General features: G+C 42.2%; 2 protein-coding genes across 2 annotated transcripts; one reads left to right on the plus strand and one right to left on the minus strand.

Moving 5' to 3' along the window:
• Window positions 1-14,839: 14,839 nt before the first annotated feature.
• LOC143532676 (uncharacterized) lies at window positions 14,840-18,480 on the plus strand. The gene is made up of 13 exons (XM_077027660.1): window positions 14,840-14,960; window positions 15,036-15,098; window positions 15,307-15,477; window positions 15,566-15,697; window positions 15,775-15,914; window positions 16,085-16,171; window positions 16,349-16,474; window positions 16,555-16,707; window positions 16,805-16,882; window positions 17,531-17,632; window positions 17,752-18,002; window positions 18,118-18,169; window positions 18,266-18,480. The coding sequence occupies exons 1-13, from the start codon at window positions 14,930-14,932 to the stop codon at window positions 18,290-18,292; spliced, it is 1,413 nt and encodes a 470-aa protein (XP_076883775.1). The 5' UTR covers window positions 14,840-14,929; the 3' UTR covers window positions 18,293-18,480.
• A 215-nt stretch (window positions 18,481-18,695) lies between these two features.
• LOC143532653 (uncharacterized) lies at window positions 18,696-19,580 on the minus strand. The gene has a single exon (XM_077027644.1). The coding sequence runs from the start codon at window positions 19,578-19,580 to the stop codon at window positions 18,696-18,698; it is 885 nt and encodes a 294-aa protein (XP_076883759.1).
• Window positions 19,581-20,368: the final 788 nt, after the last annotated feature.

Consider the following 20,368-nt stretch of genomic DNA (forward strand, 5'->3'; position numbering starts at 1 on the left):
TCTCTTATTCTCACACTGGAGGGTTACCCCAAAGAGGACCCCTCTGTCCCTTTCTGAGGGGTAAGTTCACGGTGTTGCTCGTTTTGTAGGCGGAAGAATTCATACTCCGGAGAACCATCGGTGAAATAGCATACTCATACCCGAGGAAGGTTGATCGTCTACCAGTGAGTCGATCCACGTTTCTTCATTGGCGCCATCACCTGTTACAACGGCAACAAAATCACCATCTCATCAGTTCTCTCTGAAAAACTTCACCATGGTTTCTGGTGTTCGAAACAGCGATAAAGTTCTGGAGGATATTGAGCTTGAGGATGTTAATGAGGGACAGCAGTTTCTGAGGGTGCCGCGTGATTCTGCGCGCACCACCAGTAACCATCCCTTCATCACAACTCCTCATAGCCAGACTGAAACTCCACCAGACGATCTCACGTTCCAAAATCTGACTGGCGCGAAACAAAAAGGACCAATGGGTCCGGAAGTTGAAACCAATGACCCTAAAGAATGGCTCATAAACGAACAACGACGTTTAATGGACAAATACAATGAGCTGGTTAAACACAAAAAGTTAGCCGACTTAACACAAAGGCTCGCGTTTGATAAGCAAACCATTCAAGGAACAACAAAAAGGGCGCGCGCGCCGGAAGATGGTCACTCTGTTCACACTGAACACGCTGATTTTAGTGATGAAGAAGTGCACAGCATGAGGAAGACGCGAGATACTCATGCAGGAGGCTCACAGCTCCGCGCGCACATGAACATAGCGCCTGGAGCCAAAGCCGATATGGATCTGTACACACCATACAACCCACCAGCGAGAGGGCAAGTGGACGTAACCACACCATACAGGCCAACCATCTTGGTGAAGCATTCAAAATTCACTGAGCGCATCGCGAAGGCTCCCATTCAGCACAAAACCAAGATGCCAAGTGGTTTGGGCAAGTACGACGGCACAACTGATCCAGACGATTTCTTACAAGGTTTTTACAACACTGGAAACCTAGAAAGCTGGACGATGCCAACATGGTGTCACATGTTTGCTCGCTGCCTCACGGGCGCAGCGCGTGTCTGGTTCAAAAGCTTGCCGACTGGACAAATCGATGGGTTCGAAGAGCTATTGGAGAAGTTCCAGGCTCACTTCGTACAGCAGCGCAGACACACGCGCGACCCCGATGACATCATGCACTGCGTGCGCAGGAATGATGAAACCATTAAAGACTATATAACCCGTTTCAATCAGAAATCTCTTGCAATTGGAGGTATCACTGAGCAACTCTTGCGCGTGGCCTTTATACAAGGTGCGCGCAGTGATCAACTCCGCAGAGCTCTCGTGAGCAGAGATGGCATGCCAACCACTTGGGCCAAGCTAATGGAAGCATCGCGAGTCTTCGCGCGAAATGAAAAACAAATTGCCCAAGATAGAGCAAGAGATAGAGGGCATCAAACAGAAGCACCGCGCAACAATGAAAGGAGGGGCAAACAGAACTCCGTATGGTCCAGGTTGCAACAAACCAGTTTTTCTCCCGCAGAAAAGCAGGCGCAACCAAGCTCACCCCAGCCCCAAAAAGACATTCGTAATCGCGGAGAAAGTGACAAGAGGGAAGGCGGCAGAGAGCCTAACAGACCCCTACCAAGAATATGGACTCCCCTCACTAAAACGCCTTCACAAGTGTTAAGCACAGAGAATGTCCATTTTAAAAGCCCCAAGCCATTACTCCACAAGGGACCATCAAACAGTGGCAAGTATTGTGAGTTTCACAAGTCCACAGGGCACAACACCGATGCATGCCACCATTTGAAGGATGCGATTGAAAGAGATGTGAAATCAGGCAAGTTGGCTCAACTGGTGAAAAACCCAAGACCAGAGAATGAACAACCAGATGGAGCCTCAGCCAGCAAAAAGTTCAAAAGAATCTGTGTAGCCGAGGGAGGAAGGCAAGGGCAAAGATCGAGAAAGAGAAGCGCGCAAGTCCAAGGAGATTGGCGCGAGCAACAAGTAATCTTCCCAAGAATCAGGGGAGGCCCGTCTATCAGCAGTCCTCTAGTCATCACTACACACATTGCTCATTATGAAGTGTCAAAAGTCCTGGTGGACACTGGCAGTGAATCAGACATCATGTATGAGCAATGTTTCAGGAAGTTGGATCCAGCATACCAAGCAAGGCTCGAAATTGTGAATGCACCAATCTCGGGTGTTTCAAATGAAATCATTCACCCCCTAGGTTAGATACAATTTGAACTAACTATGGGGGATGAGAAACACAAGCGAGCCGAAATTGTCAACTTCTTGGTCTTGCCCACCACTTCATGCCACAATATGATCTTGGGTAGAGGAACGATTGCTCAATTCAACGCCATACCGTCACCAGCGCACGGCGCGCTGGGGTTCCCAACACCAACAGGTGTAACATTTGTATACCGAGATCATTTGTGCGCAGTGACAAGTATACCGAGGGAAGGGAGAATGAAACTTCCAATGGCAAACAACGCGCCAGAGGAATGGATTCTCAACCCAAAATTCCCAGAGCAAACAATCACAATTGGAGCTACGATATCAGACGACACAAGGTTGAGAATGAAAAGATTGCTCACAACGTATATGTCGGTCTTCGCGTGGCAACATTCTGATATGACTGGGGTTCCGCGAGACCTGGCGCAACATTCTCTCAACACCTTCAAGTCTGTAGAGCCAATTGCTCAAAAGAAGAGAGTCATGGGGGATGAGAAGGCAAAGGCCATGAATGAGCAAGTAGAAGATCTACTGCGCGCAAATATCATCCGCCCAATACGATACCAAACATGGGTAGCCAATCCTGTGGTGGTAAAGAAGAGCAACGGGTCATGGAGGATGTGCATTGATTTCAAGGACCTCAACAAAGCATGTCCAAAAGATTGTTACCCCCTCCCAAACATTGACGCGAAAGTGGACTCTGTGGCGCCATTTAAGCTCAAATGTTTCCTGGACGCCTACAAGGGCTATCACCAAATTCAAATGGCACCACAAGACGAGGACAAGACTGCCTTCAGAACTGACAAGGGTGTTTTTTGTTACACAAAAATGCCCTTTGGTTTGAAGAATGCAGGAGCCACCTACCAAAGACTCATGGATGCGGTTTTCAACGAGCAAATTGGAAGAAACCTAGAAGTCTACGTGGATGATTTGGTGATTAAAAGCAGGGAGGAAAAACAAATGCTCAAAGACATCGAAGAAACCCTTTGGCGCCTAAAGGAAGTAAACATGAAGCTCAACCCGAGCAAATGCACATTCGGCGTAGAAGAAGGGAAATTTCTAGGTGTAATGGTCACCAAGGATGGTTTCAAGGTGAACCCAGAGAAGGTGGAGGCTATCCTTGACATGCCCTCACCATCCACCATGAAGGAAGTTCAAAAGTTGAATGGTAGATTGGTATCAATTAACAGGTTCCTAGCGAACCATGCAAGCAAATCTACCCCATTTGTTAACACATTGAGAAATTGCCTAAAGAAAAGCCAATTCAAGTGGACGCCTGAGGCCGAGCAAGCTTTCAGTGAGATAAAAGAATGTCTGATAAATCTGCCTGCGCTCACAGCTCCACTTCCTGGCGAAACTCTAACATTGTACCTGTCAGCAGGAGAGCGCGCCATCGGCGCAGTGTTGTTGGTGGATCGCAAGGGAATCCAAACACCAATCTATTATGTGAGTCGGGTGCTGACAGATCCTGAGACGCGCTACTCCATCATGGAAAAGTTAGTTTTGTCACTAACACACGCGTCGCGCAAGCTTCATAGATATTTCAATGGTCATCCTATTGAAGTCCTGACTGGTTACAACATCCAGCAAGTCTTGCGGCGTCCCGCGCTCTCAGGAAGGCTGACAAAATGGGCGCTGGAATTAAGAGAGCACACGATTGCCTATAAGCCCCGTCCAGCAATAAAGGGACAAGTCTTAGCTGATTTCATCGCAGAAATCCCTGAAGGAAAAATTGAAGAGGCTCAGCGCGAGGTTGACCCTCCGCAAGCCAATAATGAAAAAAATGTTTGGAGATTATTCACTGATGGAGCTTCAAACAATGAAGGGTCCGGCGCAGGCCTCAAGCTGGTGGATCCAGAAAGTCATGAATATACTTACGCAATCAGGTTGGATTTCTAGAGCACCAATAATGAAGCTGAGTATGAAGCCCTGCTGGCTGGCCTGCGCATCGCGCACAAGTTCGGAGTTAAAAAGCTAGAGGCCCATGTTGATTCATACTTGGTAGCAGCACAGGTCAATGGCCTTTATGATGCCAAGGAGAACACCATGCCTCTGTATCTAGAGCAGGCGAGAAAACTCATCGAGCAATTTGACTTCTTCAGAATCATACATATTCCGCGTAGTGAAAACAAGTCTGCCGACGCGCTGAGTAAGATGGCATCAACCAGCTTCGATCACTTTGGCAAAGATGTCAGGGTGGAAGTAATGAGCAACCCGTCGGTGGGAGCGAAGTCTGTCCTTGTAATTCATACAACACCTTCATCATGGATAACTCCATTAATGGAATTCTTGAAGGAGGGAAAGATACCGGACGATCGCGCACAGGCGAGGAAGATAAGACACAAGTCGCAGAACTGCGAACTGCTTGATGGTACGCTATATCGACGCTCTTATCTTGGACCGCTCATGAAATGCCTAGATGTTGAGGAAGCAAGCTATGTGATCAGAGAGATACACGAAGGAATCTGTGGAATACATGCTGGCCCGCGCATGGTGGTTACCAAGGCAATGAGCGCAGGTTACTATTGGCCAGGCATGTACTTGGACGCGTTAAAAGAGATCCAAAAATGCAAAGCGTGTCAGAGCTATGCGCCAAACACCATGCGGCCAAAGAACAACTTGATTCCGGTGACCTCCGCATGGCCTTTCCACAAATGGGCAATCGATATTGTGGGTCCCTTACCGCAAGCGCAAGGGCGAGTAAAATTTTTGGTAGTGGCAGTAGACTATTTCACAAAATGGGTTGAAGCCAAGCCACTAGCAAAAATCACAGCCGATGCGATGAAGCAATTTATTTGGAGCCACATCATATGCCGTTTTGGCCTGCCCATGGAAATTGTGAGCGACAATGGCAAACAATTCACCGACAGGAAGATATCCAGTTGGCTCAAGGAATTGCGCATCAACCAAATCTTCACTTCAGTATACCACCCTCAGGGGAATGGCCAAGTGGAGCGCGCGAACCAAAGCTTGCTGAATGGGCTGAAGAAAAGGTTGGAGGGAGAATCCCATTCATGGGTCGAGGAGCTACCTAATGTCCTGTGGGCGCACAGGACATTAAGCAAAACCAGCAATGGCGAATCCCCATTCAGCCTAACCTATGAAACGGAGGCTATGATTCCAGCAGAAATTGGATGCCCATCCCATAGAGTGCTCATGATGAGTAAGATTGATAACGAGCGCGAAAGGAGGTTGGATTTCAACTTACTTGAAGGGCGCAGAGAGGCGGCTATCATCAGTGAAGCCAAATACAAGAAAAAACTAGAAAAATATTACAATCAACGCGTGAAAGAATGCCACTTCAAGAAGAACGATTTTGTCCTTCGGAACAATGAAGCTAGCCGCGCAATACCTCCGGGAAAAATGTCCCCCAACTGGGAGGGACCTTATCAAGTCTCGGAAGAATTGGGAAAAGGCGCATACACTTTAAAAGATTTGAATGGAAAGAAGATCCCGCGCGCATGGAACGCAGCACAGCTTAGAAAATGTTTCATGTAAAAATTGTCAAGTTTGTAATCAAGGCTTTTTAAGCCATTATGAATAATGATAAGCGCTATTTTCTCTTAATGTGTGTTCTATTACCTTTTGCATACATGTTTCACACTTCCCTTTATTAATTTTGAGCAATATGACAACATTGTATTGACATCAAAACTAAAAATAAAACGAAGTAAAACATACATGCGCGAGCTTCAAGCTCAAACGCGTTAACGAGTTTTAACTCTAAAACGTTAGGGCCTTAGCCCAATAATATGAGCCTTAGCTCAGGGCCTTAGCCCAATAATACGAGCCTTAGCTCAAATCACTCACAACATCCATCCTACATGCTGCGCAGCTAGACCATAAAAATACCTAAGCACAACTAAGGCAAAGCACATGCCAAAACATAGTTGTTAAGGTCTCAGGTCGAGATCGCGCATGGAATTGTAATGGATATCAGAGTAATACATACTGACACGTAAAGGCTAAAAAAACTCATAATTCCCTATAATAAATGCGCGATAACGTCGCGCAAAAGAGGAATAATGAAACGCCAAGGCACGTGTCAGCATAGTCAGAATATTGCAAAATCACTTAAAATATGACAAGGATTAAGTAAAATAATTTCCTTACAACCATGTTCAAATTTCAACGTGCAAGCATATCTTATATTCAACAAGCAAACATGCAATATAAAGAGATGAATGGGGAATGCGCAAGATGCGAATAAGGGAAAAACAAAATTTCATTCCAAAACATAGAAGTTTACAAATTTACAAAATGATGAGATACAAACTACAAATTAAAAAAAAAAAACATGAAGGGCTTCTCAAGTCTCTATATCAACGTCAGCCTCTTCATCGCCCTCATCATTACCTCCCTCAGCATCTGGCGCAGCCCGCTCCTCGTCATCTCCAAACTTGCCATAGTCAAGCTGTTCGTCTTGAATGGAGTCGTCTTCTATCACAATAGTGTCAGGAGCGGGTCCTTTGGCCACGCCAGAGCCGCTAGCAGAGGCAGCATTGCCCGCGCCATCATCGCCGCCACCAGCCCCTTCACACTCGTCAAGTAATTTCTTTAGAGCGCCGAGATCGGGCTGATCAGCAAGCGAGGCTATCTGCAAATCATAAGGAAAAGTATGAGTACAAAAAGACTAGGAAAATAAGTCAAGGTAAACTCATTAAGGTTAAAATACCTGCTCAAGGATGGGAATGAGAGTATTCAAATACTTCTCCCCCACCTCGGCCATGTCAGCGCAGACGATGTCGAGCTGATAAGAGTAGTCGGATGGGTTCTTCTTCAGCATGCTATATTCACAGCCATCCTTAAACCCTTCAGCTCGACCCACCAAGCGCGAGGCAGCGTTGCAATCCATCACAAGGGTCTGAAACTCGTCTGAGTATTTCATCGCATAAGCGCAACGAGTCATACCCTGTGAGACTAGCCATTGGCGATCCTGCGCGAGGGAAGAAACAGACGTCTCAAGAGCAGGAATCTGAGAGTTTAACAACTCAACAGTTTCCTTGGTCTGTTTTAGCTCTTCTCTGTCGAACGCTGCTGCCGCCAAGGCCTCATTCCTTTCCGCTCGCGCAGCATCGAGCTCTTCTTGGCCAGACGCTGCCGTCGCCAGGGCTTCATCCTTCTCTGCCCGCGCGGCCTCAAGCTCTTTCTTCAGGCGCGCAACCTCACTCTCTAATAAAGATTTGTCAGTGATAGGCTGCACAAGAGTTTGATCACGCGCCTCTGCATCTAGCTCCAAATCGCGCACTCGCCGCGCGTACTTGGCCGCATCCGCCTCTGCTGCCTGCAGCTTCTCCCGCGCAGCCTGCAGCTCATGCCCGCGCTTCACGAAGGCAGCGTTGGCACTTGCTCGGTTCTCGCTGAGTTCTGCTTGGAGTTTCTCAGCTCTCTCTCGAGCGTCAGAAAGATTTCAAGCAGATACCTTAGCCTCTTTCTTGGCCTCCGCAAGAGCATCACGCACCTTTACATAATCATAGCGAAGCTCTTGGGAGGCAGCAAAGAACGCAGACCCAGCAAAAAGATGGTCATTGAGCAAGTCCACGCGAGCGCGGTCCTCCTGAAACCTCCTTTCAGCTGGAGGCACAGAGTGAGCCCAGAAGTCTTCACACACACCCATGGACTGAAATGAGCTATCCTCAGTAATATTCCATCTCGGGCGGTATATGTGATCGACTTCCTGCAAACACAAAGCAACGTTCTAGTCATCTAAACACTAATATGGAAGTCCGCGCAGCGGAGCAAAACGAACTTATACCTGCGGAGAGCAAGCAGAAAAGTCAGCGCCAGCCCCACGAGAAGGCTGCGCCACGAAATCTCGTGGCGCTACAGGGCTTGCGCGGCCACCATCGGAGTCTTCAAAATTGACCTCCTCATCATCCTCTGTAACAGGTCTTTTCTCCTGCGACTTGGAAAAATCAAAACCAGTCTCGCGAGGAGGGCTGCGCGCAGGAGGAGGTGAGGGAGGTCTCGACGCCGCTAGATCAGCGCGTAAAACTGTCTCCTGCTCCTTAGTAATCCCAATGAGGGGAGATTCAGTGCTTGCAGGAGCAGAACCAACGGCGCTGGCGCCGGCGCCAGCAGCTTGTGTGCCAGCTATAATTCCTATGAAAAAACCAACAAAGAGAAATGATTCATGACTTGATCTAAAAGAAAAAAGTCAGAAAATAAAAGCGCAATATATACCTTGGCGCACCGCCGTTCGCGAGTTAAACATCGCCATGAAGTCCATTTTCCCCCTTTTCGAGGGTAAAACACGGGACTTCAAAGCAACCTTCGGCGCAGCCTCGGTACCTTGTTGCGCCCGAGGTTGATCCACCAAGGTCGCCGGCTCTACAAACATTTGAGTGAGCAAAGATTCATTAATAACTCTATCGGAATCACGCTCATAAAACCATAAAGTATAAACAAAGTATACCTGTTGGAGAAGAGGAAACAGCAGGCGCAGCGCCGCTTCCCTTTTCCGCCGCGCGAAGAGAGGAGGTGGCGGCACCATACCTCGTGTGGACAGGAGGACTGCCCACACCTTGAGGCAAAGAAGACAAGGAAAACTTGGAGGTAAACCCCTTGGTTTTCTCAAGTCCCTTCGCTTGAGTAGGAGGATCCTGAGCAACAGGGGCATCATTTTTCTTCTGTTTTTTACTGGCCCCTGCGCCAGTTTTCCCTTTAGCTTTACGCTTGAGTTGTGGCACCTCAACTTCCTCCTCCACCTCTTCTTCCGCGACCTCCAGCTCATAGTTCTCGAGCGCATCTACAATACGCGCAACAGAAATGTTAACCAAATTTGGTATTCTAAAGGCATAAGCATAAGTACAAAGGCCTACCAGGCGCATCGCTGTCAAAGCAAAATCCCAAATCAACAGGGATGAACATATCATCGAAGCGATCGGGGAAGCCAACTTCCCCAGCGCCCAGCGCGACAGAGCCACCCTCCATATGCTCATCACAGGCGGCGTGGACGTACTCCTTGCTTACTGCATAAAACAAGACAAATGATATCAGCAAAACGAATTATATTCGCGCAGAAATAATGCAATGAGCTAATAACTCACATAAGCCATCAACTTGGATAACAGGCTCAGTCGCGCTGTCGGTCCACCTCCTGCTCATACCAACCCCCACCAGCGCCTCCTCGCAAATATTCTTGGCGGGGGATGGTTCAGCAGTCAACTTATTAACCCATGCGCCAGTTGGGTTCTTAAGAACATTCACATCCGCGGGCGCAGAAGTGATCGCGCGCATGGTCATGCGGATGGAAATCACACCAGCCTTAATATAAAAAAATTTCTCAGACCAGTCATGAAGGCTTTTGAAGGAAACAGTGCAGCACTTGACCTTCTGACTGCGAGGAACAAATGAGAACCAAGAATCTTGGATTTTTGGCTTATAAAAATATTGAAAGCGCCGAGGGGTGGGCTCCTCGCGCTGAGCTTTGCACATGAACTCAAAATGAGTCATGCGCACAAGTCCAAAAGGATGGACTTAGGATATGTGAATCCCATGAAATTGAAGCAGCGCACCCATAAACCTTGTCATCGGGAGACGAAGGTTGCAGTGAGTGAAAAAATGGCAGTATAAGGAGATATAGCCGGTGGGCGGATCTGCCGCCGTTTGCCCGGCCGCCGGGAGCAGACAGCCGTACTCAGGGAGAAAACCCTGAGAGGCGATGAGACTGTCGAAATCAGACTGTCTCAATTTGCAGGGAATCTCATCCCACCTCTTCACTGTCTTGCCCTTCCCCACCTCCTCCGACGAGGCCTCGGCAGCCCGTTTTCCCTTGCCGGTCTTCTTCAAAGTGGACATGACTAATGATTTTACACGGCGTTTGCTGGGGGAGATTGTGGTGTCTGGGTTATCAGACATACAACTGTGAATCAAACAGAGGTTACTTCAAGAACGGAAATCTGGAAGCAAAAGACAGGCCCTTAATCGGAATAAAAATGGAAGGAAAGAAAAAACTCTGAAATAACAATGAAGATGAAGAATAATAACTCAAAATGCTTGCTTTTATAGGCCCAGGAGAGAGAGAAACAGGTACTGATCAGAGTTCACGCGCCCCCACTCGCAGGTGCAGGCCAACGCGAGCGCGACACGTGTTCCTGACACTGTGTGAGGGGACATGAAAGGGAACGAAACAGGTACTGATCAGAGTTCACGCGCCCCCACTCGCAGGTGCAGGCCAACACGAGCGCGACACGTGTTCCTGACACTGTGTGAGGGGACATGAAAGGCAACTGTAGCACCTCGAGCACACGAAAAGTCTGACACGTGTCTCCATCTCTGACGCATGTCAGCACCAACCAACCACGTACATGGACGATTCATTTCAACCAAAAGGATAGAATTTCGCGCAACGATGAGAAATAAAAAAGGAAAAGACAAACCCTATTAAAAGAGAACTATTAAGTCTAATATCTATCTTACCTCGCTCGCGCGAGACAAGACACACATTAGACTGGGGGGGCTTGAAGAGGTATGTACCCGCCTTAACATCGAGCGGGGCGGGTCAACCCACAAGATATAGACAAGAGGCTTGAAATCAAGATATCATGAAGGCACAAAGCCAAAACCTATGCGCATGGCGCACATCACATATGCTCACGCATATCACATATGCTCACGCATCACATATGCTCACGCGTATCACATGCTCACGCACCATATATGCTCACGCATATCACATCTGCGCGTGGCGCATATCACATGCTCACGCATCATATATGCTCACGCATATCACATCTGCGCATGGCGCATCTGCGCGTGGCGCATATTACATATTCTTGCGCATATCACATCTGCGCATGAAACATCTGCGCGTGAGAATAAAGAGAAGACCTCGCGCATCCTCAGGATAGGCGCATATCACACATGCACATAATCAACATCGTCCTTATCCAAATCAGGATAAGGACAACCTTGATTGTGCTCGTCAGACAACCTTCCAGAAGGTATCCTTTAAGGAATAAGAATATGCTGATGTTAACAGCTGCCAATGAAAGGTGGACAACTCAGCAAAACCCATGTGCTACCACGTGATTGCACATGGGTCAGGTGAAATACCTGGGTCAGAGAATAATCAATGAAAAAGCACCAGGTGTCCTAAGGACACGTGGCGCAAAGCAATAGGAGAAGGCCAAAAAGGCCCTAATGGGATCTGAGCCCAATCATTGGAAACCCTAACACTATAAATACCACACCACCTCCACAAGGGGAGGTAAGCAAGAAAATACATTCCAATTCCTTACTCACTCTCAGATTATTATCTTCTCCTACAATCTCTTATTCTCACACTGGAGGGTTACCCCAAAGAGGACCCCTCTGTCCCTTTCTGAGGGGTAAGTTCACGGTGTTGCTCGTTTTGTAGGCGGAAGAATTCATACTCCGGAGAACCATCGGTGAAATAGCATACTCATACCCGAGGAAGGTTGATCGTCTACCAGTGAGTCGATCCACGTTTCTTCAGGGTCATATCACAAATGTTAGTAAAAGATTGTTATAGTTTACTAGTAATCTAGAATTTGTTTTTAAGTATAGGTTTTCAAATCTTTTTAACAAGGTTAAAACAACAGTAAAACATTACAAATTAATCTAGAAGATTATTTTGATTCTACTTTTTTTTTACTGCAGATAATGGGAAATGACTCGGACGAGGATAAGACGTCACAGGTAAACCCGTGATGGTAATTAATAGTTGTAAATAAATCTATTCATTCTACCAGTTATGAAATATTCAAAAATGTGCTAGCTTCTAATAACAAAGTGACAGTTAATGTCATTATTAAAAAGATTATTAATGTTAAGCTTGTTTGTATTGTCTTCTAATATATTTTGTGCAGACATCAAGAAATCTACCGGGAGTAACGGTTGGCGTAGCTCCCTCGTTTAGAAGTGCAGAACGGGCCGAGAAACGTAAGGAGGTGGTTTCCTATCTGAGTCTGCATAATGTTACAAATTCCCCTAGAAACTATCTTGTAAACTCATATCAACTGCACTTTTAAAAGGTCAAAATAATACATTTATCATTAGTAGACTTCATAAAAGTACAATAAATACAATAATATTAATTTTAAATTTCGAAATAAATGATAGCAAAAAAGATTACACAACATTTTAGTAACCCACGCTTCGCGTGGATATGGATCATATAAATAACTACGTTATATGCTTACACCTTGTTTCCTAGTTCCAAATGAAGTTAGAGCAAAAACACCAAGCTTTGGAGGCAGAAAAGTTGGAATCTGAATTGAGAACCAAGGTAAGTCAACTTTGGTCAGATTTGACTTCAAACAGTTCGATTCTGATTAGATTTGACTTTGACGGGCCAAATGACTATTTTGTAAAATATATATCTAACGGGTTAAAATACTTCGTATTAAAATGTATTTAAATACTTACAGTCTGCTATACTTGTTTTAACTTGAATAAATAATATTATTTTTCATGAAAATGTTATTATGGTAGGAAGAGGAAGAAGCAGCTATAAGGGAGCTCAGAAAGAGTATGGTTGTTAAAGCACATCCTGTTCCAAGTTTTTACCGTGAAGGACCGCCACCAAAGTTTGAACCTAAAAAGGTACTTCATATTATTCTACTTTCATCGTTTTACACAAATATATAACATACTGTATGCATTTCCTTTGCAGATACCGTTGAGGAAGGAGTTGCAACGGTTCATACCATTTGACCACTGACGACAAGTCACAGAACGCACCCCTCAGGCGGCGACGTTCTGTTACTCCAAATTCCAACAGGAACATGAACAAATAATTACAAAAGATTAGGGTCACCCAACCCGTAAAACTTCATTTTGTAAGTCGATCAAGTAGAATAATTCAGGCGTTACATGTCATTGTAAGTACATGTATGTTTTAGGGATATAGATTTTTCTCTTTTTAATTTTATTATTATTTATTTTGTATAAAGTTAATTTTTATGGGCATATGTATATCAATGTTTACTAGTCATGGTAGAAGACAACCATCTTGGTCACAAGTATATATGTCCTATAAGCCTATCATATAAGAATTGTAAAATGTAAGTACAAGTGACAACACACTAATATTGATGTGTCTACATGGCATCCTTGTACTCAGACTACCACAAATGCATACTATATATTTTCTCCTCTTCCCACGGCAATAATTACTTCATGCTATACAAGTACCATGTGTTTACAACACTAGCTTACTATAGTTTTCAACACATTGTCTTCATGATATTGTTGTTAACACGTATGCATCAATGTTACGTATCAAATTAGAGTGATCGAAGATTAGGAGAAGAACCAGAACCCAGAGGAGAAGAAGTACTCAAATCATTGATACCTCTCTCATTCATCAGTTTGTTTAGTACATATTTGAACTAACCCGATCTACTATTATTTGATACCTAACAATCAAGTTACAAAGCCAGGTCCAAATAAGATAAGTACACAAGATGACTTATTTAAAAGTAGTTACACATAATCAACAATCTATATCAGTTGGGTGTAAGTTGCGACAAGATATGTATTCAGAGAAGCTCTATAACTAACGAATATTCCGAACACTTTGTAAAATTCCCATTTATTTAAATAGTAAAACTCACACTTTCAAGAAGATGTCTAGTGTCTCTGAATCTGCTTTCTTTATGATTTTGCAAGCTTACGGCCCAAGTCTATCAAGAATTCAAGATGATTTCAAGTTTGCCCAAATGGTCAATATAAGCCCAGACCTAAAAGTCGGCCCCAAGCCCAAGATGATTAGATATTTAGATGAGTTTTCTAGCTTTACAAAATTAAAAGTAAGATAATTTATTGGATTTGATAACAAACTGTATGATTATGGGTTAAGAATTTATGAGATGAATAGATTATTAAATTAGAGTATTAAAATTAAATATATTTTTTTAAAGGTAAATTTCATTAAACACGACTGAACTAGCCATGAATGGGATGCTAAAAAAAGATACAAGAGAGAAAAACTAAAAAAATAAAAATTACATGAATCTTCCCAACCCAAAGCTTTAAACTTAGACCTATTTCCAATTCAAAGAAAATCCAACGATCTCATATTCTCGTATCACCTTAAAATCTGAGATCTTTGTTGAGGACATTGTTATTGATATTATTAACTAGGAAACAATTTTCACTTGAAACCAACTTATATTTACCTTTTATATAAAAATATATGGAATATAAGAAATCATGTAAAACACTTATCTTTAGTTTTAAAATAAAAAAAAATGATGATTTTATAAATTTGCTAAGCATGGAGTAGCGTGTTTGGAGAATCAGCACGTGTTAATTCCTTCCATTTGCCTTTGACACATTTGGATCCCTAGCTCCCGAGGCGGTCGCTTTTTGAAGCGGGTGCTGAAGGTGATCCACAGTGACTTGCAGAGTCCGAGAAATCAAGGATTGATATTTAGTAGAATAGGCTTTGTGATTCAAAAGGGATCAACGACATAACTTGTTGCTCGCTTACCCATTATCCAGATGTAGCTTGGTTTGTGTTAAAATGTTAATAAACATTATTAGTTCATAATTTTTTTTGTAATAATAATCCGTGTTTTGGGTGGGTCTTATTAAGGTTGACAAGATATAAATAAATATAAAACCCACGAAAGGCCCGTGTGATTAGGGTTTAAGGAAACCACCAACCCAAATCGCAAAAACACTTGTAGTTTAGTTGTTGTATCTATCATAATCATACATATAATATACGACATGGCTCCAGATGCTTCTGAGGCTCTTGCAGGTTCATTCTAATTCTATCTTTATGTTTTTATTTTATACATACAGCTAATCGATGATCTTCCAATTTCAATTTCAGTAAGAGAGAAAGTTCAACAGTTCCTCAACGCTGCAGTTACCGGAAACCTTGACTTCTTAAAGAGTATGATTTCAATTCTACAATCAACTGTCTTATCAAATTGAATCAATTAGTTGTGATTTATTTATGCTTGTTTGGTCATGCTGAACAACTTGATATGTGTAGTTGCTAGGGCGGTTCGGTTTCGGTTTTGCTTATTTTGGCCAAAAGTAATGAATTTGATCCAGTTTTTGTTTTCAATTTAATTGTACGGTTATTGTGAAATTGATAGGTGTAGCTGCACAGTTGGATGATGGAAAAGGACTATCACAAACTGTGGCGAATATTAAGGATGCAAATAAACGTGGAGCTTTGCATTTTGCTGCACGAGAAGGCCAGATTGAGGTCTGCAAGTATTTGCTTGAGGAATTGAAGCTTGATGTTAATACCAAAGATGAGGATAGTAATTCACTAATTTTGTATTTTTGTTAATTAAATGTGACACAATGTAGTAAAGTATTATAGTTATTGAAATATTTGAGTTGTTTTAGGTGAGACACCTCTTATTCATGCTGCAAGACAAGGGCATACATCCACTGCTAAATACCTCATTGAACATGGTGCTAATCCTTCGTTATCAAGTGAATTAGGAGCTACAGCTTTGCATCATGTTGCTGGAATCGGTGAGCTGCTTTAGACCTTTAGTTTATTATCATCTTTTTGTATATAATTGTTAATCTAAATGAGTTTATGTGAGCAGGACATATTGAGTTGATGGAGTTATTGATCTCGTGTGGTGTTGATGTTAATTCTCAAAGTGAGTCTGGCACCCCGTTGATTTGGGCTGCTGGTCACGGGCAGCAAGAAACTTTAAAGCTTCTACTAAAACACAAGGCTGATGTAAGACTTTATTATCGACTGTTTTTTATGTTTCTTGATATTATATTCTTTTGAAATTTTGATGTGTTTTAATAGATGTATATGTTAATTGAATATCTTGTTGCATGTATTGCATATATGTATGTACATGTGTAATTATATGTTATTAAACTGTGGTAATTGTTTTGCAGCCTAATATTGAAACTGATGATGACATTACTCCTTTGCTGTCAGCTGTAGCTGCTGGCTCACTCCAATGTTTAGATCTGTTAATTCAGGTAAACTAATTATTTATTTATCTTTTTTGGAATATATATGTGTCTATTACTCAATCTATATAGACGAGTGCTTCTTTCTAAGCATTTGAATTTTAGAATTATAATCATGTATCATATATTCATATCTCAAGATGCGGTGTCTGTTGAATATTAATACTTATGTGTACTAAATCACAGGCAGGCGCTAAAGTGAATATTATTGCCGGTGGAGCAACACCACTGCATATTGCTGCTGATATTGGTAACTCAGAATTGATCGCGTGCTTGCTAAAAGCTGGTGCTGATCCCAATATGGCTGATGAGGTTAAAATTTGTTTGTCATGATATTTGTGGCTCCCATTTATTAAAAAAACTCATCTCACTTACGTATTTTGTTATTTTAGGATGGTTTCAAGCCCGTACAAGTTGCAGCTGCTAGAGGTAACCGGGGTGCTGTCGAGATGCTTTTATCGTTATCATATCAAGTGGAATCTGTTAAAGATTGGACAGTTGATGGTATAATCAACCATATGCAATCTGAAGGTGCCAAAGAACAGGTACACACTCGAATCTATTTATGTTTTTAGCATGTATCAAGTGGCATTATGTATTTATGTGGTGGGCTTTGATCATATTTTGAGGTAATTTTTTCAGGAAGCAGAAAGAAATACAAGAGATATTGTAACCAACTCGCTAAGTGATGCTACCATTTCAACCAAAGAAACGCCTAAGGTACCATTTTGACTTTTTTATTTAGCGAAAAAGATTGTTTTATGCTTGTGTTTCTATATGAAATTAGTTACTTTTTAGATTTTAAGTTTCAATTGGAAGTTGGGCAGACTAGTGTAGAATTGAATTTATTATGAACAATTTTTTTTCATTTAGTTAAAACAAATGAACATGAACACATATCTCGTTTGTTCATTTATGCTAATTTATGAACATTTGTTTCGTTCAATTATTTTCATTAGGTTTAGTTTTTTCATATATTCATTTAAAATTTGTAGGCCTGTTACAATTTATTATAGTTTTATTAATAATTGGTGTCCACACTTCACTCGGTTTTGTTTATCTATATAGGTTCAATTATGCTTGCTAGTTTGTGTTCGTTTACGTTCGTGAACTGTTCGTTTGCACTATTAATTAACAAACGAACATAAACGAACACTATAGCACATCTTTTTAACAAGCGAACACAAACAAGAAAACTTCGTTTGTTTAATTATTAGTGTTCAATTTGGATAAAGTTAAATGAACGAACATACCATGTTTGTGTTTGCTCGGTTAGTTTACAGGCTAGTTTAATGTAAATAAATCTAAGCTTGCAACATTAAGAAGCTTGTTTCGTTTTGACAGTAACGCGTTCATCATGTTTTTCAGGTGACAGCGGAGGCAAAGAAAAAAGCTGCTGAAGCAAAATCAAGAGCAGATGATGCTTTCAAGCGGAAGGAATACATGGCGGCTATTGATGCTTATACTCAGGTCTGCATTCTTGTGCATTTTGTTTCTTGTGTGTCGATTTAATTCTAGTTTTCCATGACAATTAAAAGCAAGTTAAATTGATTTTAAAATATAATATTTTAATGCTGGCCATGAAACAGGCAATTGATTTTGACCCGAGTGAGGCTACATTGTTTTCAAACCGGAGTCTCTGTTGGATGCGACTCGGGCAAGCTGATCGCGCATTAACTGATGCACAAGCGTGTAGGGAATTGAGACCCAACTGGCAAAAAGCTTGGTATCGAGAGGGTTCAGCTTTGCGTTTGTTGCAGAAATTTGATGAAGCAGCAAATGCATTTTATGAGGGAGTTAAGCTTGACCCGGAAAATATGGAACTCGTACATGCTTTCAGGCAATGCTCTAATCACCTCTTACACGACACACTAGAATTGCTATAACAAGTTGCAAAACTATTTCGGGTTTCTTTACGTCGTGAGAGAATAAAATTGTTTTTTGTTATCTAACAGGGAAGCAGTTGAAGCTGGAAGACAATTTCATGGTGTAAACAAGGAAAATAAGGTATTTAGCTTCATTACTATTATAATGTTCTTATTTTCTAAATTTTAAGTTACGTAAATGAGGTTTAGATATTGAACATGTTTGGATGTTTTTCAGGAAGATCCAGTCATAACACACGCATAGACAATCATAAGACGTCTTCATGTTTGTTCTGTTATGTTTGGATGAAGAGCGTTTTATGTCGGAGATGATTATTTGTGAGGCGTTTGGGTCGTGACTTTAGTTTTGTGTTTGTTATGTACATTATAATGGTTTTGATTTGTGTACCATGCTCTTTCCAGTTTTTTCTGTTGATTTGTTTTTAGATTAAACCGGTAGGTTATTAACAGTCTAAAAAGGTTTCATTTAACTGGTTTTAATGATTTTTTTATCTCATAACTATTGATTTGCATAAAAAGAATTAGAGCTGGAAATAAGAAGGTACAGCTAAAAATTCAATGTTTGCAGAAAAACTGATGATTTCAGATGCTAAGAAACAGAAACAGAAGACAAAAGTTTTATTTATATAATAGTTATTAATCAAATGTTAATAAGCACTTGTGTTGATACCACGGATGGAAAACATGCTGCTTCGGGACATTCGGACATCTGTTTGGACATCTGCTTTAGCTTCAGACGGATCATCCCATACAAACCCTTTCAAATCACCAGTTTTCAGGGTGTAAACAAACAAGTGTTTCCCTTCATGGCAATCGTCCACGATCAGCAATATGTCCCCGGCATTGTTCCAACAACCCGACACCATTACATCTTCATACCATAGGCCTAGGTCTGTCAAAGCTAACTGATAATTAATGAAACAATGAAACACCCATTTTTCCTGCTTTAATATCCACAGATGGAAACCGTTATGCCTATCACATGCAAATCCAAGCTCACCGTTTAGGTCAACCAACAGCACATAAAAGTGAAACTCAGGCGACATTTCGGAGAGATCTGGGAAATCTATTAGACCGAATTCCTCGACCTTGACATCAAACCATGCTATTTTTCTTGGCGGCCGGAAGAATTTACGACTAGCCAGCCAATGCAAACGTCCATGAGCAAATACACCTTCACCGCCTATGGGACAAGCAGGGTTTTGGGCCACCTTTCGCCATGAGGTCATCCCCGAGCGATGAACCATGGTGCATAGTTTTCCTTGACGCACATCAAAGGAATCGTGTGGCCAATCTGGTTGTTTAAGAATAACACACACCGTAGTTAAAGTGTTGGTGGAATCATCAAAAGCGATCCCTGCTGTTGCTCCTGAATGGAACCCGTGCGCACGAGTAGTCCTATTCTCGATGGGTGGCAAACTGTCACGTTGTTTAGTAAGCGGGTTGATAAGTTGAAGAACAAAGGTGTCAGGATCACCGGGTCCTTTGTTAAAACAGACCAGGATTAGCCCGTTGCATGAGCCTAAAGTCATGGACAACAGAAATCGTAATCGGGGTCCTTTTTCACAGTCATAGAACCTTGGTCTACTCGCAAAAGACTGATTTTGCTTAGATTCTTCGTATCACGAGATGAAATGCCTAGGAAAGGTGTGGGCTCTTCGGTGACATGAATGGTTTGGAGGTAAGGATGGTTGATGTATTTGAGCCATGACTTGCATACACACCGGAAACGAGCTAAAGATTTGATCGGCAATCTTGACAAGATTTCGTATATAACGTCTGGAGGAAACTGAATACCAGCCACTATATATTTTTGAAGGTTGAATGAAAGGTAGAGTTTAATGATTGATGGTGACGATATTAATGGATATATCCATTGACGTAGGGTTCAAGCAAGCGACAAAGTTACCAAATTATGAGAAACTTAGTCCGCAAGCCTAATAACTACCTAGCTTAATTAACCAAATTCTAGATTTATCTCTATGATTATATTGTGGGAAAGTATTTTACCAATTATTAACTCATATTTCTTTCCCATTACCTTTGATTGTGTTACGCTCCATACTTTTGTATTCTATTTAAACTTGGTTGATTCTTGTAATGACAAAATAACGTAACAAACCAGAATCTTATAATTATTGATGCAATTTTTTAAAAACGTCTAACACACACTCATTGATTTTACTTACAAAATCTACACAATCATCCGCTATAGGACCCGAACCGTCAACTTCCACATTGTTATCATTAGGCTACAGACCCTTTAATACCACTTTATTTTGGTTTTGGTTACTGGTTACAAAATTTCCGACAATTAATA

Source organism: Bidens hawaiensis, unplaced genomic scaffold, assembly GCF_021521415.1.
Source record: "Bidens hawaiensis isolate Kalapana, Puna unplaced genomic scaffold, B.hawaiensis_p1.1 tig00009540_1, whole genome shotgun sequence".
Taxonomy (NCBI): Eukaryota; Viridiplantae; Streptophyta; class Magnoliopsida; order Asterales; family Asteraceae; genus Bidens; species Bidens hawaiensis.

Bases quoted from the DNA above. Each gene is read 5' to 3' on its own strand.
- LOC143532676 (XM_077027660.1), top strand. From the start codon at position 14,930: ATGGCTCCAGATGCTTCTGAGGCTCTTGCAG. The intron at 15,478-15,565 runs GTAATTCACTAA...GAGTTGTTTTAG, and splicing joins TAATACCAAAGATGAGGATA to GTGAGACACCTCTTATTCAT. The intron at 15,698-15,774 runs GTGAGCTGCTTT...TTATGTGAGCAG, and splicing joins GCATCATGTTGCTGGAATCG to GACATATTGAGTTGATGGAG.
- LOC143532653 (XM_077027644.1), bottom strand. From the start codon at position 19,580: ATGACTTTAGGCTCATGCAACGGGCTAATCCTGGTCTGTTTTAACAAA.